Here is a 22274-nt window from a genome sequence, read left to right on the forward strand (position 1 = left end):
CTACCACCACTGTACCCCTGAATCCCTACCAAGGCCCGTCTCGGAAGCTTGACTGCTGTCACCGCTCTATCACCACTGTATCCCTGATTCCTACGTAGGCCGGTCTCGGAAGCGTGACTGCTGTCGATACCACCATCACTGTATTTTTTTGTATTTGATACTGACCACTGCCATCTTGTTATATAATCACGAGTTACATAATTTGGCAAATATGAGTCCCCATATCCACACACAACTCCTTGCAGTTGGTAATAAATAGGCATATCAGTCCAGGAACCTTCTAGACACAACATTGCTCCTCGTCTAACACCTATACACAGCATTGTTCAACGTATAAAGACAGTCTGGTAATATGAATACCGATAACAGAAGGTCCATTGGGCAATCACAACAGTCGTGTCAAAACGACCTCGGCAGTACAAAACATAGCGAGCCGGAGACGAGTGGTAGTAAACCCAACGGTGGACGCATAAAAACCATGTACCCCGAGTGATTCAACTACAACGAATATATATCGCCGGTAACCACACGTCGGTTAACGCAGGTCGGGTAACACAGGTCTGATAGCACATGTCTCTACATGGATTGACTTACTTCAAATGTTCACAACGCTGCATATCGAGGGAGGCATGTAAGCGGCCAGTCCTATCAGTTAAATGGATTAGCTTTAGAATGCCGAATCCGGTCATATTTACCCTTTCCGAAAACAAAGGGATGTAACGATTCTCTCTCTCTCATTCTCTATCTTTCTGTCTGTCTGTCTGTCTCTCTCTCTCTCTCTCTCTCTCTCTCACCCTCTCTCTCTCTCTCCTACCCCATCACTATCCGTACCCCTTCTCTCCGCTACACACTGATTCTCTAATGCACGTATATGACGTCACATGTATTTTTGTGGGTGGTTGAAAACAAACTGTAACCACTCAGAAATATCACAACCGTCTTCGTTGATATTGACAGTTAATTCATCTCGGGCAGTCACACCGTAACTCCTTGCACATTATATGTTTTTGTCACAATGAATGTTTTATCACTTACCTTGGCGCTAATAGATATCCTCTAAAAACAGTACATATCAACCAAAATGGCGGACACCGCGTCGCTAGTGATACAACACTTCACATGCAGTGTGTGACGGCCTCGTGATATGCGCCTTTACATTACAACTGGTTTGTACCTGCAGTTCTAAAGATAGCATTGTCAACGCATGAGTCATGCCAGATAGAAATATCTCCATGGCCTATTTGTTCATGAATGCAAGTCATGTTTATGTGCGGATTGTTTTGACTGTTGTTTCTGGTGTCCCCAGCCGTGATATTCCTGGGATATTGCTAAAAGCGGCGTAAAACCATACTCAGTCACTCTCTCTGCTATTAGTGGGTCTGCCACGTCTATAATAAGACGAGTGAGTGAGTGAGTATGGTTTTACGCCGCTTTAGCAATATTCCAGCAATATAACATCAGAAATGGAGTTCACACATTGTACCCATGTCGGGAATCAAACCCGGGTCTTCAGCGTGACGAGCGAACGCTTTAACCAGTAGGCTACCCGACCACCCCCTATGATAGATAGATGATGATAGACAACCTACCAAGTCAGTAGTTACCTCTACCGACCAGCATAGATCACTGGGGACCTGATGTAATCTGACTCCCCACGTAGTCGGGCTGTGATGATAGACAACCTACCAAGTCACTAGTTATCTCTACCCTCCAGCAAAGATCACTGGGGACCTGATGTAACCCGACCTACCATGAACGTACTTGATCATAGTTACATTGCATTTAAGTCGGACTATTAAATAAAAACAATGTTTCCTAGAATTTATATTAGTTTCGATATCGTATATAGCGATGACATTCACCGACACACGGGGAATATCCAAGAATGGATAATGATTTGTACTTTCTATGCAACGAAATACGGCACTGGTTACGTCAAGCTATCTAGGTTAAAACATGTCGTGTTTCGATAAATGACCTCGGAAATAGAAATATTTACCTAACATGAAACTTGTGATTGTTTTCAGTGTTTTATCAGAGAAAATAAACAGTGTGTATGCCCAATACTTGGCTGGGTAAACGAAATGCCGGCACAACATGCACAAGACTGTGTTATGTCAATAAGACTTTATTAGCAGTGTACACAGGGCCACAGCGATCACCCGTCACAACCAGTACCTGATAAGACAGGTCAAGTTGACATGGACTGTGTTACATTATATTACTTGTGACATTGAGCAACGCGGTCACCCTTCCAAGGACTCTCCGCGACCGACGTTGCTTAACTTCACCTGATTTGTGACCTTTGCGTTGTGCATGCCACCACGTGAATTACTATCAAATAGTATTCATGTCAGGTGTTCGCAATCAAAGGAGCGCACCCTGCCCTATCGATGCATCTGATCTCTTCAGAGAGTGATAACAAACTGGCAGCTGTGCTGTGTCACCAGATATGTTATAGGGCGAGTAAACTGGATCGCATGCAGCTATGAACAAGGTTCATTGTTGGAAATGAGGAAAGCTTAAAGTCACATTGGTTCCAACCCTGAAAATCCGGGGTAGAATAGGTCTTCAGCAGCCCATGCTTGCCGTAAAAGGCAACTATGCTTGTCGTAAGAGGCGACTAACGGGATCGGGTGGTCAGGATCGCTAACTTGGTTGATACACGTCATCGATCCCAATTGCGTTGATCGATGCACATGATGTCAATCACTGGATTGTCTGGTCCAGACTCGATTATTTCCAGACCGCCGTCATGCAGCTGGAATATTGAGTGTAGCGTTTAACAACAAACATAAAAACAAACCCACCATACCGTTGACCCCCTTGTGAACCAATATACCCGGAAGTGATGCTGGAATCTGAACCAACGATAACCGAATCCTGACACAACTAAGGGACACAACTAAGGGCGCCAAGGTCTGTAGATATATCACAAGAAAGAAACAGCTTGAACCAACAACTACAGATGTCCCACATCGAAAGTGAAAGTGTTTGAGCCAACACAACACCACTATTTGATGTCGTTCACATCTATTTCATAGAATGTAGGTTCCTATAGAAACACAATCTCAGGGCCCATCTCCTTTGCATCAATTTCATGGTATATCTTTTCCGACTCGGGCTCCTCATTGTCTCCCGGTTGTGGTACCTGCTTGTCATCCAGCTCTCTCTCCTGTGGACCTTCTCTGCAGAAACAAGAAATGCTTTGAGTGACTTCAGTGACTAGTTCGGGGGCCTTTCTAGTCGACATTCTACAAGAATCCCCATCAGTTATTACATACATTTAGAATTAGATATCCTTAAAGTGATACACTTGAGTGCCATTTTGGAACAGTATTTCACAGAGTATCAGCTTCCTATTGGAAGACAGACTGAGTTGCCGCAGATCCTGGTCATTTTGGATACGAAGATGATACTCACAAACCGAGGCCCATATTGTGATGGAACAACACTGTTACCAGGAAGTGATAACGCTATGAATATATACAGTAACTGTGCTATATTTGTCACATAAGATCGCATAGACAAAACATGTTCTTCTCATTGGAGCCGACTACATGTGTAGTTTACAACGAGTGACCTGGCTCATCGAGCCCCTGAACCTATATTGTCACATTTCATGTTGTCCATTGCATGATTTTAACCCTAATATAGCTGTAACACTTCGACTGTCCGGTCTGATCTACCTGCATATACTAACACCACGTGGTACTGTCCGTATGAGAGAAGGCACTGAAAGGGCAGCCCACTGTGATTATTACTCCTGGATATCTACACATATCACCCTTACCTTGGCATCGCCACACGCTTGCGGCAACAGATCCCCACTGACACCATGCTGCCTACCACCAATAGAATTAACGATGTCGATAAGGTGGCTATCTGTATACCGCTGGTGTCCTCTGTCAAATAAAAGAAAATAGGTAAATAGGAATATAATATAATAACACACTCAGTTGAGCCGATTACAGATTTAAGCCACTGGTAATCCAGGTAGGATTGTACTATTATAGTTACCTTGATTGCAGTGTTCCACTTTCAGGCATTCCGCTACAGAACAGTTGAAAGTACAGGTAGAATCACACTTCGGTCCAGTCAGGTGGCAGCCTATTGTGCAGGTGCCAGTCTTCTGATCACAGACACCATCAAGACATACTTCACACGTGTACTGGCAGAGTCCACCATAGAAGCCACGTGTACATCCGTCTGTACACTTCCCGCTGTCCGAGTGACACATGTTGTGAAGGCAGTTGACAGGGCAGGGTTTACAGTCTCTGCCGAAGTGTCCAGGTACACAACCATCTACACAGTCGCCTGTAGACTTGCATCGTTTGTTGATGCAGTTAGGACTGCATGGGGAAGAGCACTGTTGACCATGCCAGCCCTCTTCACACCCGTCGATACAATCCCCACTGTCTCTTTGGCAGTCACGTAAACCAGCCTTGGATGTCTGTAGAGGCTTGCTAGTAGAAATGTTGGAGTCCAGTCCGCATTGTTCACTGCACTTCTTGTCGCAGAAAGTGCCATAGAATCCAGGAAGACAGCCCTCTGCGCATCCATGTGCACACGATCCTAGGCAATGATCACAGAAATATGCACAGTTCGGACCAAAATATCCTGGGCGGCACTCCTTGCACAATCCTGTCATCCTGTTGCAGGACTTACATCTACTTGAACAAGTCTTACAGTCAGTCCCATAGTAGGAGTCTACACATCCAGACACACAGGAGGAGCCCAGCTGACAATATCCTCCATCACACCCACCTGGACATGCTACACAGGTACCTCCTGGACTGCCACAGCGTATGCTGCACCCAGGACCTTGATATCCAGGGACACAACCCTCAGTGCAAGCACCTGAGCCAGAGCTTGACAACTGGCGTGAGCGGTTTCTGCAGTTCTTGTTACACATGGACCTGCATTTCCTATCAAAATAGCCAGTGTCACAGTCTGTGAGGCAACGTCCTGTACTTCTGTCACAGTCTGAACAGTGCTGGTTGTCCTTGCACTGCTCGCCTAAAAATGATTGGAAACTATCTTTACTTCTTCTTATTTGACATGCATGCACAAATATTTTAATGTAATCTTATTCGATTTAATTTAATTATCAATATTATTAATTTCGTTCCTTGAAATTACACAAACATAACGGATAATATGGTGTGACATATGGTATGGTGTGACCATTTAAAGCAATGACCTCGAGAAAGAAGAATAAATGGTTTGTCGTTTTACCTTCAGCAAACAGAACCAGAGATGCAAGACACAGAATCAGCAACACAGTCATGGTTCTTCTGAAAGGAAATAGATCACAGTACATGACCCTGTACGTGTCCATACAGTAACCATCAGACACACTTGTCATGCGCTGTGCGTAAAGAAGACAACGATATCAAGATAAGGTTGATCTTACTGATTTGTGTGGTCTAAATCCTTTCAGCTGCGCTATTTGATTCCCCCATACAGGGAATAAGAATCACACATGATACTCGTTTTGATAATGCATAGTTTCCTTGTGGTTACCCTGCGGCATGTTAGTGTCCTTGCACCATGTAACCATCTCCGTCACATGCATGTATGCGCGAATCTATAACCATTTGCGGAGATTGATGCTTATGATGCCAATCACTGGATTGTCGGGTCCATGCTATTATTTACAGACCGCCGTCATATAGCTGGAAAGTTGCTGAGTTAGGTGTTTAACAACAAACAAACAAACAAACAAACAAACAAACACACAAACAAACACTATGTTTTGGACAGGTTATTTTCTTACTGTCATAACTGATAATATGCAGTGGGTTGTCCACACAATGACAAAATGAGTCGGTACCATTGAGGGAGTTTTTTCAGCAGCATCGCAAATGGCATGACGTCACTTGTCGCGCTAGCACAGAATCCAAAACGTAGACATGCCTATAATAGCGAACTGTTATATATAAATCTCGGATCACCATCCGGAAGGAATATCTTAAAAATCCTTTTATTTCATATTCAGACCGCTGCCGCGGAACTGGGATAATTCTGCACTCGATGTTAAACAACCAAAACAAACACACATGTCCTATTAATGCCTGGGTGCAATTTTCTTCCTCACGAAACATCAACATCTGCTCACCCGCGAATAGTATTAAACAATAATTACTCACTCACTTTACTTTTGGTTGAGTGGTGAGATTCAGTCTAGAATAGTGATAGTTTTCGAGTGCACATCGGGATTTCCTCCCACAGTGTCATACAACTGAAAAAGTTTTCTAACCTCTGTCACTAAGCTCAGAGCGTACATAAACCAAAATGTATACTGACCCTCCGTTTACTATAATAATTCGATGGAGGTGCAAAGTTGAAATGCGGATTGTAAACACTGAAATTGTCTTTCTGCATGTTGAGTCCTGCTTTCCCCAGGAATAGCAACTTTTTCTGTAAAATTATTGAACCAGTTGATATTTGTTTCATACGCGGCATATAGGTCGTTGTGGATGTGTTTCTGTAGCAGGTTGTTTGTTGTCTCTCATTTCATCCGCGCGACAAAGTCCGTCTGAATACAAATACTTCCGGCACAGATTGAAATACCACTGCGTCAAAAACCCTCACCGTATTCGACGTACTAAGCGCCCTGCTCTAATAAGCGTCCACGGCGATATTTGCTAATATATTGGCTAGTGAACAATCCCAATTAGCACCCTTCAATGTATACAGGACTTACTTATTCATGTATAATACGCACGCGTGTGTTATATGCTCCCTTAATTAAGGACAATTAAATTCTGGAATAATATATCTGGCGTGTATAATACGCGCATACTTTTCTTTTGTATCATTTCAGGCTGTCAGCAAAAAACCACGAAATTTACGATCTCCCAACTGTTTTATCAAAATTATATTTCAATAAGAGCCCCCTATTTCTAATTTTGAGAGCGCCCTGGGCGCTTATTAAGTCGAATACGGTCACTAAGCTCAGAGCGTACATAAACCAAAATGTATACTGACCCTCCGTTTACTATAATAATTCGATGGAGGTGCAAAGTTGAAATGCGGATTGTAAACACTGAAATTGTCTTTCTGCATGTTCAAGATTAGTGTGAAGTTCTTTCTAAGAAAATGTGCTATGATCCAACGGAAGCGTTGTGAAGGTGAAACGTGTGCAAGCATGAAGTGAATTGTTTACTTTCAACATTCAGTCTGTTTGTGAAATAGAAATACGTCCCACATAGATTATAGCAGTTGCGATGCTATGTCTTTTTCTATCTATATTTCTGTGCAAGCATGTGATGTTGGATACCGCACGACTGTACACACCGTGGTTAAGATATCAATATATGACGTCTTGATCCATGCGTCAGTTTTCGAGGCGGTAGGGTAGCCTAGTGGTTAAAGGGTTCGCTCGTCACGCAGAAAACCCGGGTTCGATTCCCAACATGGGTACAATGTGTGAAACAATGGTTCAGGTTCCCCCGCCGTAATATTCCTGGAATATTGCTAAATGTGGCGTCAATCTGTACTCACTCACTCAATCAGTTTCCAGAAATGCCCCATGTCAGCCATTATTCAACTCGACTTGACAGCCTGTACATATAACACAGAACAAGCAAACTAGTTAGAACAGAGTCTCATATCACGCCATTCCAATTTCTCTTGGCCTTTTGACAATGTGACTTTCAGAGGGCCCTACTGTTAACCATTGCTGCACAAGCCCAATTTGTACTGCATATTAATCTTGTGGTCAGTTTCAGTATGCAGCCTTGTCAAGTCGGTGACTGGTGGTAACAGGGACAGTCATCTATATCTGTGTATCACTGTGACGTAATGAAAGAGTCGTGGTTTCCCTGGGAATAGCAACTTTTTCTGTAAAATTATTGAACCAGTTGATATTTGTTTCATACGCGGCATTTAGATAGTTGTGGATGTGTTTCTATAGCAGGTTGTTTGTTGTCTTTCATTTTATCTGCGCGACAGAGTCCTTCTGAATACAAATACTTCCGGCACAGATTGAAATTCCACTGCGTCAAAAACCCTCACCGTATTCGACGTACTAAGCGCCCCGCTCTAATAAGCGCCCACGGCGATATTTGCTAATATATTGGCTAGTGAACAATCCCAATTACCACCCTTCCGATTGATCAATGTATACAGGACTTACTTATTCGTGTATAATACGCACGCGTGTGTTATATGCTCCCTTAATTACGAGCAATTAAATTCTGTAAAAAAAATATATCTGTCTTGTATAATACGCACATACTTTTCTTTTGTATCATTTCAGGCTGTCAGCATAAACCTAGAAATTTACGGTCTCTCAACTCTTTCATCGTGATATCTGATCATATATTAGCATTTGAAGGGCGAATCAAGTATCTACACCTCTACACACACTGGAGACAAGAGTGCACTTATCTCGCTGCCCTAGCTCTATTCGTTCAACTAACTGATGAAATGTGCTCTCTGGTAATACTAAACAGTTTACATCCCTGAAGAAGTGTGACGTTTACATCAACAATCACTCTTTCTATCCGGTATATGTCAGAGCACACGTCGCATGTTATTCAGGTGTAGCTCTCGGAATCCTACAACTGACTGCTTTTTGCACATATTTCTTAAGATTATGGAAATAATTTAATTTATATATTTTTCTTGAATGGCTCGATTGATAATATAACAATCGTCTTTCTGTTTTATAGTTGACCAATGTTGGCAAATAATGACATATGTGAAAAGATGCACGACCATACAATGAACGGTGAATATCATTTCCTGAACATGAATTGTGAGTTGAGTTATTGAGTTATAAGAGTTATTTCCCTTTAAGCACATATCACCATGCTACCAGCTGTGAGTGTATTGGAGCAGTATTTAACGCCGTTGTCAACTGTAGTCAGGTTATATTGCCGCCCGTCACATTAATGATGCAGGGGTCTGACAGTCCTCCCACAAAGTTACAAAGTTTCGAGTACAAATATTCGGATGACTAAACAACAAATCGACACTGGACGAATCTGGTTTTGGAATACACGATCAGTTAATCCGTGCAGGGATAAGGGAAAAGGACACATCGTATGTCCTTACAGTAGTGGACTCAAGTGTATTCACACATGCAACATCAGTTATGTAGTCAGGTGGTCTCATGTTTAGTGTAATCTCAGTGAGTGAGTGAGTGAGCTGGGTTTAACGCCGCTTTACAGTAATCCAGTTACATCGCGGCGTGTCAGCTTAATGTGAGAGGAAAGCTCGAAGTGATGCAGGTCTCAGACGTTTACCACTTCGGTGAAACCCACGAGCACGGGTATGGTGCTGACAAACCTTGAAACATAATCGGGGCGAACCGGGATTCGAGCCCACAATCATAGGTTTCTGGCGTGCCCAAGGGACACAACTTTGTACTTCGAATCGCGGCGCTTTAGACGACAGGGCCACCCGTCCCCCCTAGTGTAATCTCACGTTTCAGAGAAATGCAGACAAATTCAACATCGGGTGGATGAAGCTGTAAAGACTAAATGTAAATGTCAGAAGGAAGTAAGACAATTGGCAATCTACTGCAGAATGATAGGCGTACATTTCGTGTTTGGTCACACCGACACTTAATCAATTTATCCTGACATCTGAGCCCCTCAGTCGTATCTGATTGAACTGCTTCTCATTATTCAATACTTACATCATATCATTACTGATTACAAACACGTGTGAACTGTTAGTGCAATAGGTACAGTCAAATTCTCATACTTAACTCATGGAACAAAATAGTCATAAGTCAAATGTATCTGTAATGTAAAACGTATGTTGTTACAGTGGCCTCCATCAACTAGAAATAAAGATGCATTGACTTATCAATCAGTTCCAGATCAGATTGTTCGGCACAAGAAGCTGACAAAGATCCGTCTGTCCATTTACAGCTGTTGTCATGATGGTGTCCAGTTGTTGTTTCCACGACTATCAAAGTCAATCAAGGGAATGACCTCCACTTTAACATGTCAAGAGAAAGTTCAAGACCAACAAATCAGTCACCAGTCCGCTTCACATCAACGCATCCTTCCGTACTGCCACTCCCGAAATAGGCTCCAGTCGGCTGTCAGGGACAGGATGAGGTGGTGAGGTGAAAATGAGTTTAACTTAGCGTCCAAGATTATTGCACTTATATAGTGCTAGCTCACTGAGATATTATGCCGCAGTTTAACATGAATACCCCACTCAGACACAGTATACTGACTCCGAGCCGACCCGTCCTTGCTTTAACCCTTAATGCCGAGCACCAGACAGGGTAACAACAAGTACCATCTTTTAACGTATTTTGGTATGACGCGGCCGGGGATCGAACCCCGACCTACCGCTCTCCGGGCGGATGCTCTACCAGTAGACCACGGAGGCAGCCAATGACGGTGGAATCAACCAACTCACGCTGCACCCGCTCATACAGGACGCCTGTAAACACGACATCTACTTTCCGCACGGCGAATCATAAAATGTGACTAGTCACTGAAGCAAAATTGCCACATAGCAATAATGGTCATACTCTGTGACCTTGACACCAGTCACGTCGCAGCCGATGATGCAGGTCCGTCAAAATGACACCTCGAGCTGGTCGTCTAGAGCAAACACCTCAAAAGCGTAAACGGTTCCTCACTGTCTGGGCTAATATCCTATGCAATCCTGGTATTGCCGAAGATGTAGAGGTGGCAGTAGTGGTTCTTTCACGTAAGTGACGCAGCCGTATGAATGTGTCCTGTGCTCTAGTTGTGTTGACCCGTGTGTCTGATAACGGTTCCATAGTCTTGTAATGGTGCTTTTTGCCACGTGGAAAATTTGGCTACAGCTGAAGATGATTCTGCTGTCTGCAGTCGACTGATGGCGCTGTTGCGTTGGGCTTCCGTCAGTCGTGGCATGTTTTCCCCGTTCACTTGCTGTAAGATTGCGATGCCATGCAAATGAAAACTCAACGTTGTTATAGCCCAACAATTGATGTTGCACGTGCATGTCATGTTGGAGTGTTTCGGCAACAGGCTCCCACGTGGTTGTGTTATTTACGATTCCGATACAGTTTCACCAAATGGTGCAGTACGTAATTCTCTCTACATAAATCAGTCCCAGTCCATGCAGAAATGGCAAAATCATGTTTCCTATTAATGAATTTCTGTGCAGAGTCGCATCCCTTGGACAGGCTAGAAACCGGTGATTTTTGGTTCGAATTCCGGTCATTCCGGTTATGTGTCTAGGTTTTTCAGCACTACTCTTGGGATTTACGTCCAACTCATGTTCATATATTCCATGGCAATACATTCTTCATTGTGATATTTTTTAGAAGTGTTCAGACTTTTTTTCTTTGATAGGTAACCTTTAGTTATGATCAAGTGGTTGTCAGTTACAGATATATTGGATTCACAGGGTAATACATTTTCATGGCTCTTTGTTCCTTAACAAATCACTCCGGTGTTGGAATTAAGTTCTAAATGGTTCTAACGTATGTTTTACTCTCATGTGCGTGATACTGCTTCACGACCAGCATGTTGTGCCTGAAACTCAGTGAATTAACTATGCTATCAACCAGCATCCACGACTTGGTTTGGTCTGCTCCAAAATGACTCCATCGATTCATTTATAGGTTGATGGGTGTGATGTAATAGATCGGCAAAATCTACGTCATGAATCGAAGCAGCAGGATTGGATGGTCGTGTGTCGTTTTATACACCCGATCTTCACCTAAAAAGAAATATGAAATATGAACAAGAGCATGACATTATTACCGGTGACCCACTTTGACAACATAGCGTGTTCACTGACAGCAGTACGCAGGATTTTATGGGTGACTTTTGTTGATTAAGGGATGGTATTTTAATAAATGTGTCATGTAAGTAATCAGATATATTCTGACAATCTGCGTATTATTTTTTTAATGTTTTCCATTCTAACCAAGGGAAATAGCCAGTGAAATGCACAACTTTGTATTTTGATAATGTGGTATATATGCTATGCAGGCACGTTGTGGTATAGGGGAGATAACCCTGTTTGGCAACTCTTCACTCTTCAGAGCGACATCACAACAATAACTGGATTTCTGATTCAATCTCGAGACTTTAGTTTTCTTGGAGCGCATTGAGACACCTACTAAACAGCTTACTTACGTACTAATGCAGATGACTATATCAATGTTCGACAGGTTACACTTGAATTCAAACATAACACTGGTCCAACAGCCGATCCATGAAATCCTGATTCATGATTTATTAAAAGTAACCAACAACAAAAGAAGAAAACGTTTCATAAAACGAACACCCGCACTCATTAATAATCTCTACTCCCGGCATCAGTGGGATTAAACTTACAAAACGACCGTCTGCTTATGTTTATTCCCATATTAAATCAGGACCTAAATTTTAGTTTGAATATCTGAGGAAGTCTTATTTCGTGTTTAATGTTAAACATGCCATCACCAGTTCCCCTTTCCCCCGACCTACCTGTTCATATAGAATGCAGAGCCACCTGCCCGCATGGTTGATGTGCTTGCCAGCGACCACGCTCCCCTCACCCGACCTATCTGTTCATATAGAATACAGAGCCACCTGCCCGCATGGTTGATGTGCTTGCTGGCCGGCGGAATTGACGCCGGTGTTTTTATCAAAATATTGAAAAGGGAGAGAACATATACTTCGCCGATCAGAAATATGTCTTTGTAGTTAAATTTTCGTTGTGTTGATTGTAATCTCTGCAGTATGGTTAGGTGAATAGCTAACGGGTTATTGCATTCATTTCCCAATGAATGTAAGATATGAAGCGATGTGCGTTTATTACTACGGAATGCGGGTGAATCCCACTGTAACAGTTGAGGGAATTGACTTTCTGCTCGTCATGCACATGACATTTAGCGAAATTCATGCATATTCTTTGTCAAAACTAACCTTTCCAACCGAGCGGGCAGTCCTACAAGGCGCCGGGATTCGCTGTTGAGAGTTGCCTCCTTTTGGCACGCCAGAAACCTGTGGTTGTTGGTTCGAATCCCGGTTCGCTCCGATTATGTTTCTAGGTTCGTCTGCACCATACCCATGCACCTGGGTTTCACCGAAGTGGTTAACGTCTGAGACTTCAGGCTTTCCTTACACATTAAGCTGACATGCCGTGATATAACTGGAATAACGACGTTAAACCCAACTCAGTCACTCTGCGACCGAAGGCCGAGAAGGAATGAAACAGTAAACGTGCAGGATTGTTTCCATGTGTTTTGACCCGCAATCCCTGGGTTCCACAAATTTCATTTCTTGGGTTTTATTTCTAACCTGCATTTTTTAACTGTGTCTCCCCGTTTACAGGGAATTAATGTTTGAGTTTTGCGGGAACTGACCATGCCATTTGTAAGAGTTCCTGTTGGTTACAGCCTGACTGTTGCTGATCTTCACGCCTCTTGCCTTAATTCACATGTCCTATGAACTTCGTTTTGATGCTTCTCTCTGTTGATTGGCTATTGACTTTGTGGGTGTGTCAAGTTTTTTGCATAAATTAAACGATCACCTGATTCATGTCACGCGACTGTATGTATAGGGCCCGTAAGTAGGTCACGGGACTACGCGATACCTTACGTTATTTTAGTACTTCCGGTGACAAGCATCTTTTCACGGCAATGGCAATAGCAGTGTTACGTCAGACAGAGCCCGGCTAATCATATTCGCTACACGCTTGTGCAATTTAGAAAACCATGACATGTCACACACCTTAAAACACTCGAGTTAGGTAGCATAATTAGAAAGTGCATGCTTGTCAAAGCAGTCCAGTGTTGTCAAGACGTCCTATGATCGAAGTCAAACTGGCCGCTACGCATTCATAAATTGAGGTAAGTTTTCACTTTTCGCCTACTTCTGATAGACTGGTATAATTGTCAGTGTTTATAAATCAAAACTTTCTTGTGTATGCCTGATGCTGCTTCATCTTTTGGCTGTACAGCAGACACGTTGCTATATGAGTGCAATAATCTTGGACGCGACGGTAAACCACATACTTCATACATTGCATAGAACCCCATTGTCTTCTTCATAAGAAAAACGTGTTTCAAAAATAGATTTCTACTTATTACTAACAAATTTCTGGATTGAAAATTATGTACTTAATTAAAGGTGGATGGCAGAGTAAAATGACCAAATATTATCACAGGCACTGTTTCATAAATAATCTAGCATCACACAAACAAGTAACACAACCGCCGTAATCATAAACAGTGTCCACTAATACTTTAAATACACGTCTGAACGATAGTATTGCAATGGTTTGTCAAAACTATTCTAAAGGTAAAGAACAGAACACATACCTTTACGACCGGTTGTCAGTTGTCAGTCAGGAACCGATAAACCTTGCAGGAATGACAAATAACCGGTCGTCTTATTCCGAAATAAGCCAACATCGGTGACAACCAAGAGTAGAAGTATACTTGGTCCCGTCAAGCAAAGTTAGCTTTGGCAGTCGCGCATTTCGAAAGCAGAACTAGTTCATGAGGCATGTCACTGGAAATGGTGGTACCGGAGGTAGCGGAGTAGATTCCTATTCTGACATCTCGAACGTTAGATCATTTCATCATTTTTGTCTGCTTTGATATATACAACTTTTTGGTAAAACTATTGTAGATAAAACGTGTTTTTGTTGTCGAATTTAATTATATCAATTGAATGTGGATTATTTTTGGTTCATTGAGGTATGATGTGCTACGCTGATTCATACAGTTTGCACATCGGTTTTTCCAATTTTTACCCAAATGTACTGGTAACAAATTTACAGTCAATCCTTTATTACATTTCAGCATGAATAATTTTTACATATTGAAAACAACTCCATAGAAAGGAAATATTCTGTCTTGGTTAACTCCGTGGGCCACCTGGCACTAAGGGTGTGTGTGCAGATGTTAGGTTATAAACCCCGCATTGCGCCGCCCTGTGAACTATCGGCAGAGAAAACACCCGGTCAATTTAACAGTACTCGTGACGTCATCAGTAGTGTGACGTCACCGCCATTGTACATTTGCTGCCACGACTGCTCGGCGAACCGCTGCTCAGTCTGCCTCCGACTTGTACCAAGTTAATATTAACGATCAGACTGTCTTTCTATAGCTTAGACTCGAATATGTTCTGTTAATTAGCAATATAAACAGAAAGACAGTCGACACTGTTATTTCATCTTAAGTGTCGTGCTAATTTGCCATGACACAGTCGATGGATATATGTAATTCTTGAATTAAAAACTTCCTGACTAAACGTGAGTTGTCTAACACCAATACCTGTACAGTGGGAACAGTAACTCTTTCTAACCAGTCTGATCAGATTTCTTTGGCAAATTGGTTATCCGATACCAAAATAGTTACATATATGTCACTGTTGTCCCCTAGCACTATGGGAATGTGAGCAGATGATACGTCATAAACCTTGCATTGCTCCGCCTTGTGAACCACCGATATCGGCAGAGAAAACACCCGCTCACTTTGTTGTAATAAGGCCTTGGCCGCAAATCAATACTAATGACTTCACTGCCATTCTACATTTGATGCCACATCATCTGGGCGAACCGCTGCTTAGTCTGAGGTCACAGAGTGCAGCGAGATGTAAACTAACAGAGAATAATAATCACGAGATGCGATGTCTACATACCAATCGCATGCACCCACTCAGTAAACGATTGTCTTACCTGATCATGAGAAGTTACAAACACAACAAATGACAAAATTTCCCAAAATCAAAACATTTATCTTTAAATCAACAAACATGTTCATCTTAAAAATGAAATATAAACCATGACGATATGTAATCTATAATTACACTCGGTTAACAATTGTTTTTCCTGATCCTGAGGATTTACCAACACAACAAATGACAAAATCAAAAGATTTATTTCCAAAAACAACCATCATTTTCATCTTAAAACTGGCATAGAAACCACGAAGACGTGAACGGCACACCACGTCACTGTCAGTGACATCGTCCAATTATTGAAACACCGCAGCCAGAGATGTGAGCATGTCACCAGCAATACTGAGTCGAGTTGCCCCCATTGTACCAGACACAGCAAAACAAATATAGAGATTGATTCTAACTATACACATGGATATTTATTAATGAACACCTAAATCATAGACCTATACTTCTGTGACTTAAAAAAAAGCTAGTGTCTGGTTGATCATTGTGACATGTTGCATCTTGCTGTAGAGCATGACTTTTATTCTGGAGACATGTAATGCATGTGCAATGAGAAGCAAGGCACGGGCAATGTCAAACCAACAACATTGATGAAGTAAAGTTTGAGATCATTACACGCCACACTGTCTCTTTTCAGTTGGTAGTGCGTATTCACGAACCTAATAGTCATGATACAAAGTCAGTTGTCAGAGGCAACAAGATGGCATCTTAATGGCATGATAAATGAAGGAGTGTCCTTCAGACAAATTGGACGTCAACTTTGGTGCAGTCCTGACATCATTTCAAAACTCAGGGGTACCAATGGTGAGAAGTGCTGGCAGACCCCGTAGGACAACAAGAAGAGAGGATAGGGTATTGTTGAATCTGGTTACGCGCCGCCCATGGACTTCAGCACATCTTTAAAGCTACAAGAAATCGGCTGAAAGCAGCAGGATACAGGTCCAGAAGACCCATACAGTGAATTCAACAGTCTCCTGCTCACAAATTAGCATGACCTGCCTGGATAATCAATTTGTTCGCAAGAGCACTGCTTCATGGCGGAGGATTCACATACATACACCATATAATTTTGGTGAGGTTTGTGAATCCATCCACGAACTATTTTTACGAACGTCATGCTGTTCAACAGCATTCATGATGAATTTGAAATCAGTCCTAAATTACCTTATTTTGGGCCCACTCTAAAATATTTTTTTAAGGGAAACATTCTTAGTTATTGGGAAATCACCAGTTATGATATGACCAGCAGGTGTATGGGAGAAACGGTAAGTTTGGGAATCACACATCGTGATTTTTAAAATATTTGTTTTTCCATTTTGAATAATATTGTCCTGGAGACTCTCCATTTCATGAAACGTAATAGAAATTAGCCCTGTGTGGATTTCAGTGGACGTAGAAACTGAAGATAAGTTTACCACAAAATCCTGTTGAAAGAATAATTGAGTTACAAATCAGTTATTGCATCGTTGCCATAGTATTTCATCAAAAATTCTTTTACAAAACTGCACATGACTGTTCAAAGAAAATATGTATCACAGAATCTGGTCAAAATGACACTTTATCTATTTCTCCCCAAGAAAACAATGAACAAATGACAAATTCGTGGTGAAATAAATACGATTTCTTATACTTCATGGTTTCTATAAATGTTGCTGTCAAGTCAAGGTGATGTGGCCACAACTGTTTTGGATATAAAATATTCAGATGACCTTACACACAAATGTATTTGGAGAAACAGTCTTCATTCGGGCTGACAAAGGTTGTTCATGTGTGACATATTTTCTAAAATTACTTCATAGGACTCTGAAGTTGTTGAATCGCTCTGGCACTGACTGCTCACTTGTGACGACAGTTTCTAATATTACCTTTCAGGAATGTGAATGGGCAGGTTGCCCAATCGTGACATATCTGTTTACGAATTTGACAGTTTAAATGGAGAAAACTTGAATTTGCAGCAGTGCAATTTTAGATTTTGACTTCACAAATTGTCCAATCATGTAAAAAGCCTTGAGTCTTTGGGAGGAGTTAATTGAATGCTTGAGTTCACAGGTCTACAAATCCTATGAACATTATTTTGATTGCAAAATTCGCACTGAATATGATCAGCAGCCAATTCAGTACCAACCGTGACTTGGGTTTCAACAAAGTGATACACATCTAAGATCTGCATCACTTTGTGCTTTCCTTCCACTTTTAGCAGACACCTCGTGATATAAATGACACAAGTAAACCCCAAATGACTCACACTCCTCATCTTACACAACTCAACATACACATAATGCATGCGGTCGTGGGACCCCTGAAGATCGAGACTGGAAATATTTCGAACCAAATATTAATTCAACATTTTGTGGAAAACCTTACAGATTTTATTTAATAAAAAATGCAAGACCAAAAGTAAGAGGCGACAAAAATGACAAAAAAAATATCCTCCAATGGGGAATCCAGTGATTGACGTGCAAAACTATATCAAAGATTAGTCCGGCGATTGGTCTTTTGCCTTCGAGGTATTTATGGCTTCACTGAACTTTTTCTGTCTGTTGATCCATTTTATTTCTGATATTATTACACATTGTCCATCCCTTTTGACAACTTATGCCATATCTGTGACACTATTGAAGATGCCATCCATTGTCTACTCAGGGGATTAAGCCCTTGCAGACATTCATTGTGTTGAACAGGACCGAGGGCAGCAGTTAGTTTATGGCAGCCAAACAGGGATGTTAGTCTTAAACCGCTAATAACAGATATTAACTTTTCTTTTGATTATTCGAAGAGTCAAGAGCAATGGTTGTTTCACACACTAAGCAATGTTTGCAATGTTATTTTTGTAGGATTATCAGAACTAGCAACACTTCCTGATGCTTCTTAGCATCACAAGATATGTTACATACTAGATAGACAGTGCAATCAAGTCTTGTAATCTGGTTATGGAGCGTGTGATTTCAGCACTTTCACTTGGACATTTAAGTACTTTCTACGAATGTGATGACTTTTTCTCATTTGTACTCTTCATAGATCGCGTACAAGGTTTGCAAAAAGGTGAGCATATCCTGCCCCAAAGTTTACAACCATCACCAACACATGCAAATGCAAGTCATTTGTTCCCCTGAAAAGTCAAAATATGGAATTGCAATGGACATCTTTTTCGTTAACCATACGTCAGATGTGGAACTGCGCTCCATGTTTCTACCCTAAAACTCTTTGAGAGCTTCACCGAGGCCTTGAATTTTGTATCCTTGACATATCTTGTAATATACATGTACTTTTATAAGGCAGTACAACATTGTTGTTCTGCCACGGCCGGCTGTTTCTCCAGACCTCTCCGCAAAAGACATATCTGGATTGACAGGACCAGAACCAGCCAGTAAAACCAATCTTTGTTGACATTCGGAACAACCCCAAACATGTGAACATGAGCAAGTGCTTCACGTGATGAAAAATGTGCACCCGTATGAAAATATGAAATTATGGAAAACATGAGCAGGATTGTACTCTCTCATCACATGAAACCATCTAAACAATGAACATGCCTTGACTAACCACAGAGCAGAGGGAAAGAGCAATCGGTATGTTGCAAATGGGAGTGATGCAGGAGCACGTTGCCAGTGTCATGGGCTGCTACAAGTGCAACATTGCCAGAAATTGTCACACGTCGCAGGCAAACTGGCAGAACTGCAGACAGGCCGAGGAGTGGAAGCCCAAAGGTCACCACCCAACAGGAAGACCGGTTGAAAAGAAGACGAAAAAGTCCTCGGCAGTTATTCAGACCATTTAATGTCAGTTTGTTCATCATCACAGTCATAGGCAAGTCATGGCAGTTTGTCAACACACGCACACGGACAGCAAGTGGTTACATAAAAAAGTATGAACCGGGTGGATACAACTGTCAAACTGAAACGGAATGGCAGACAAACGAAATCACACCCAGCAACATGTACACTGCATAAGCAATAGGCAAACAGCTTTACTGTTCTTACTTTTATCGAACAGCATTCATTCATTACTTTATGACAAAGCCGCCTCCAAATTTGGAACAACATTTGGAAAAAAGAATAAAGTAATGCCCTTTTGGCATAGTCAAAATTATCATAAACATGATTAAGGGAAGCTGCATTAATGTCAATTCTGTTCAATGATGCACTTAATCTCCCGTTCCCATGCAACACCGAAGTGTGGAGCACTTGGTGGATTAAACCGAAAGGAGATTTTGCTAGCTATCGATTCAGTGAAGGAGTCATTGCTGCCCATGCCTCCTCAAGCTCTACCTGACCGCCCCAAAAATTTGTGCCTCTGTCACATAAAATTTCATAAGGCTTGCCACGTCTTTATATGAAACGTCGAAGTGGCATCAAAAATTAATCAGTGTCCATTCTGTCCAATATGTCAAGATAAACAGCTCTTGTCGTCATACATTTGTAAAGAATGCCCCATCTCTTTTCCAATCATCGAGCAATCTTCACCATCAGAGGGCCAAAACAGTCAATTCCAGTTGAATAAAAAGCTGGCTTAAATAATCGAAGTCGTGCTGATGGCAAATGGAAAGCACTGTCGTTGTTCAAGGCTGTAGATATGCATTTCAGTTTGTGTTCTAGTATCAGCATCATCAGCCGCCCCATGAAGCACCTGCATAGTCTTAGTGACAAGATCATTCCAATCTGTACAACTGTTGGGATCAACAGGTAGATCAACTTTCAATGCAGACAGCATGCACCTTGTTTTCATTTCAGTGTCATCTACAGTGTCTGGCTGAATTTCAGTCGGCCACTGGTCAGGAGATAGATGTAAGAAGGTAGGACCATTTCTCCATCGGGATTGATCATCACTTATATCTATCAATTTCTTGCCTTTCAAGTCATCTGCTGGATTGGATGCCGTGTTGATGTAACACCACTGAGAGGATTCAGTAAAAGTCTGTATTTCCGCTACACGTGTTCCCACTAACACTTTATAACGGCAACAGTCAGATTTGATCCATGTCAATACTGTTGTTGAATCACTCCAAAGCATGATTCTGTGGATTGACAGTGTAAGTTCACTAGACAATACATCTAACAATTGAGCTCCTGCAAGAGCTGCACATAACTCCTACCGGGGCATGGACAACTGGCGCTTTGGTGCGACTCTCATACGTGCTTGCAGAAAACTGACATGAATATCACCATCAACAGTCCTCATGTATGCAACAGCTCCATATGTCCGCTCGAAAGCATCACAGACAATATGAATTTCCCGCGTTGTTCCTTTCAGTTCCCAATGTAGCATAACAACGTGGAAGTCGCACTTCACTGACATTTGGAAGCTGCAACTCCCAAGTCATCCATCTGTCATATAGGACACCTTGTTGAATAGTTGCATCCCATTCTCTCTTAACCGCCCACAGGTCCTGAACAATACACTTAGCTACGGCTAAGAAAGGCGCCAAAAATCCAATAGGATTGTATTGGCCTGCAAGTATGTGATAAATCACTCTCAATGTCAGTGAAGCATATTCTGTTAGCTTCTGCTTGTAACCCAGCTCATCAGTGTTGATGTACCACAACAAACCTAAGGTTCTCTCAGACTGATCCTCTCCAGCCCTGTTCAGCCACATCTCACACGAATCTGAACGGTCCTCGGATGGGACATCTTGCACAACAGAAGCATCATTACTGGTCAACTGTCGAACATGAAATCCTCCATCATCCAACAGATTCCCGATATCATGGAGCAAGGCTCTAGCATCTTCACTAGTTGGCACACTGTCCAGGCAGTTGTCGACATAGAAAGCTTCCATAACAAATCTCTTGACATGTTCTTTGACCTGTGGCTCTTTACATGCCTCTGTAGGGCGTAAGTAGCACATACTGGACTGCACGTTGTTCCAAATGGCAGTACTTGCCATTCATAAATGTCTGGTTCACTATTAACATCTCATGTCACGCCACAGAAAACAGAGAAGTGATCTGTCCCTCGGAAAAAGTCGCACTTGATGGAACATAGCCTTTATGTCCCCAGCAATGGCAACAGAATGCTGTCGAAATCTTAAAAGAACTCCAAGTAGGGATGGTCCCAACTTCTCCTAATTTCTTTTTGAGATTTTTACCATCATGTTCATAAGAGCAATTAAACACCAACCTGTGTTTACCATTTTGTTCCACAACATGATGAGGAATGTACCATGACTCGGAAGTCTTCCTGTCTTCCTCGTCACTAATAACTTGTACTAGTCTATCTAACTAACTTGTGAACAAGATCACTGTGAATTTCTGCCCTTGCTGGATGATTAAGTAAACGCGCTCCATACGTTGTTGGGATCATATCTTCTTTTGAAGCCTCAAACACTGTGTCATTGAATCTCAACAATGGAGTTTCATATCGGTAAACACCATTCACTTCCACTCTTTGAGTGTCAGTTTCTAGAATATGCATGGCAAGGTTATCCTGCTTTGACCTTTTCAAATCCTTCTTTAAATAAGGCATCACATCCATTTTCCACAATGCCTGAACGTCACTTATGAGACTAGTAGATTCCAATTCAATGAAAAATACTGTTTGGGTCCTAACAAGCTGCTGCACATTGTGTGCTCCTTGAAGTGACTAGCCCAGTCTGGTATGCACAGCGATTGAGAACCACTT

General features: G+C 41.9%; 2 protein-coding genes across 2 annotated transcripts in view; both read right to left on the bottom strand.

Annotated features, from left to right (window-relative positions):
- Positions 1 to 1148, bottom strand: part of LOC124122349 — a 36974-nt gene extending 35826 nt beyond the window's left edge. Inside the window, exon 1 of the mRNA XM_048395629.1 lies at positions 1036 to 1148. The gene's annotated coding sequence lies outside the window, so the exon portion shown is untranslated. The remainder of the gene's footprint in view (positions 1 to 1035) is intronic.
- Positions 1149 to 2767: 1619 nt separating this feature from the next.
- LOC124122357 (multiple epidermal growth factor-like domains protein 10) lies at positions 2768 to 21501 on the bottom strand. Its single transcript, XM_048395547.1, has 4 exons — positions 21204 to 21501; positions 4021 to 5019; positions 3794 to 3905; positions 2768 to 3188 (listed from the first exon to the last, which is right to left on the bottom strand). Exons 1-4 carry the CDS (start codon positions 21499 to 21501, stop codon positions 3056 to 3058), a joined length of 1542 nt encoding a protein of 513 aa, XP_048251504.1. The 3' UTR covers positions 2768 to 3055.
- Between the last annotated feature and the right edge of the window lie 773 nt (positions 21502 to 22274).

This window comes from Haliotis rufescens, unplaced genomic scaffold, assembly GCF_023055435.1.
Source record: "Haliotis rufescens isolate VD_foot unplaced genomic scaffold, xgHalRufe1.0.p SCAF_14, whole genome shotgun sequence".
NCBI classification, from domain to species: domain Eukaryota; kingdom Metazoa; phylum Mollusca; class Gastropoda; order Lepetellida; family Haliotidae; genus Haliotis; species Haliotis rufescens.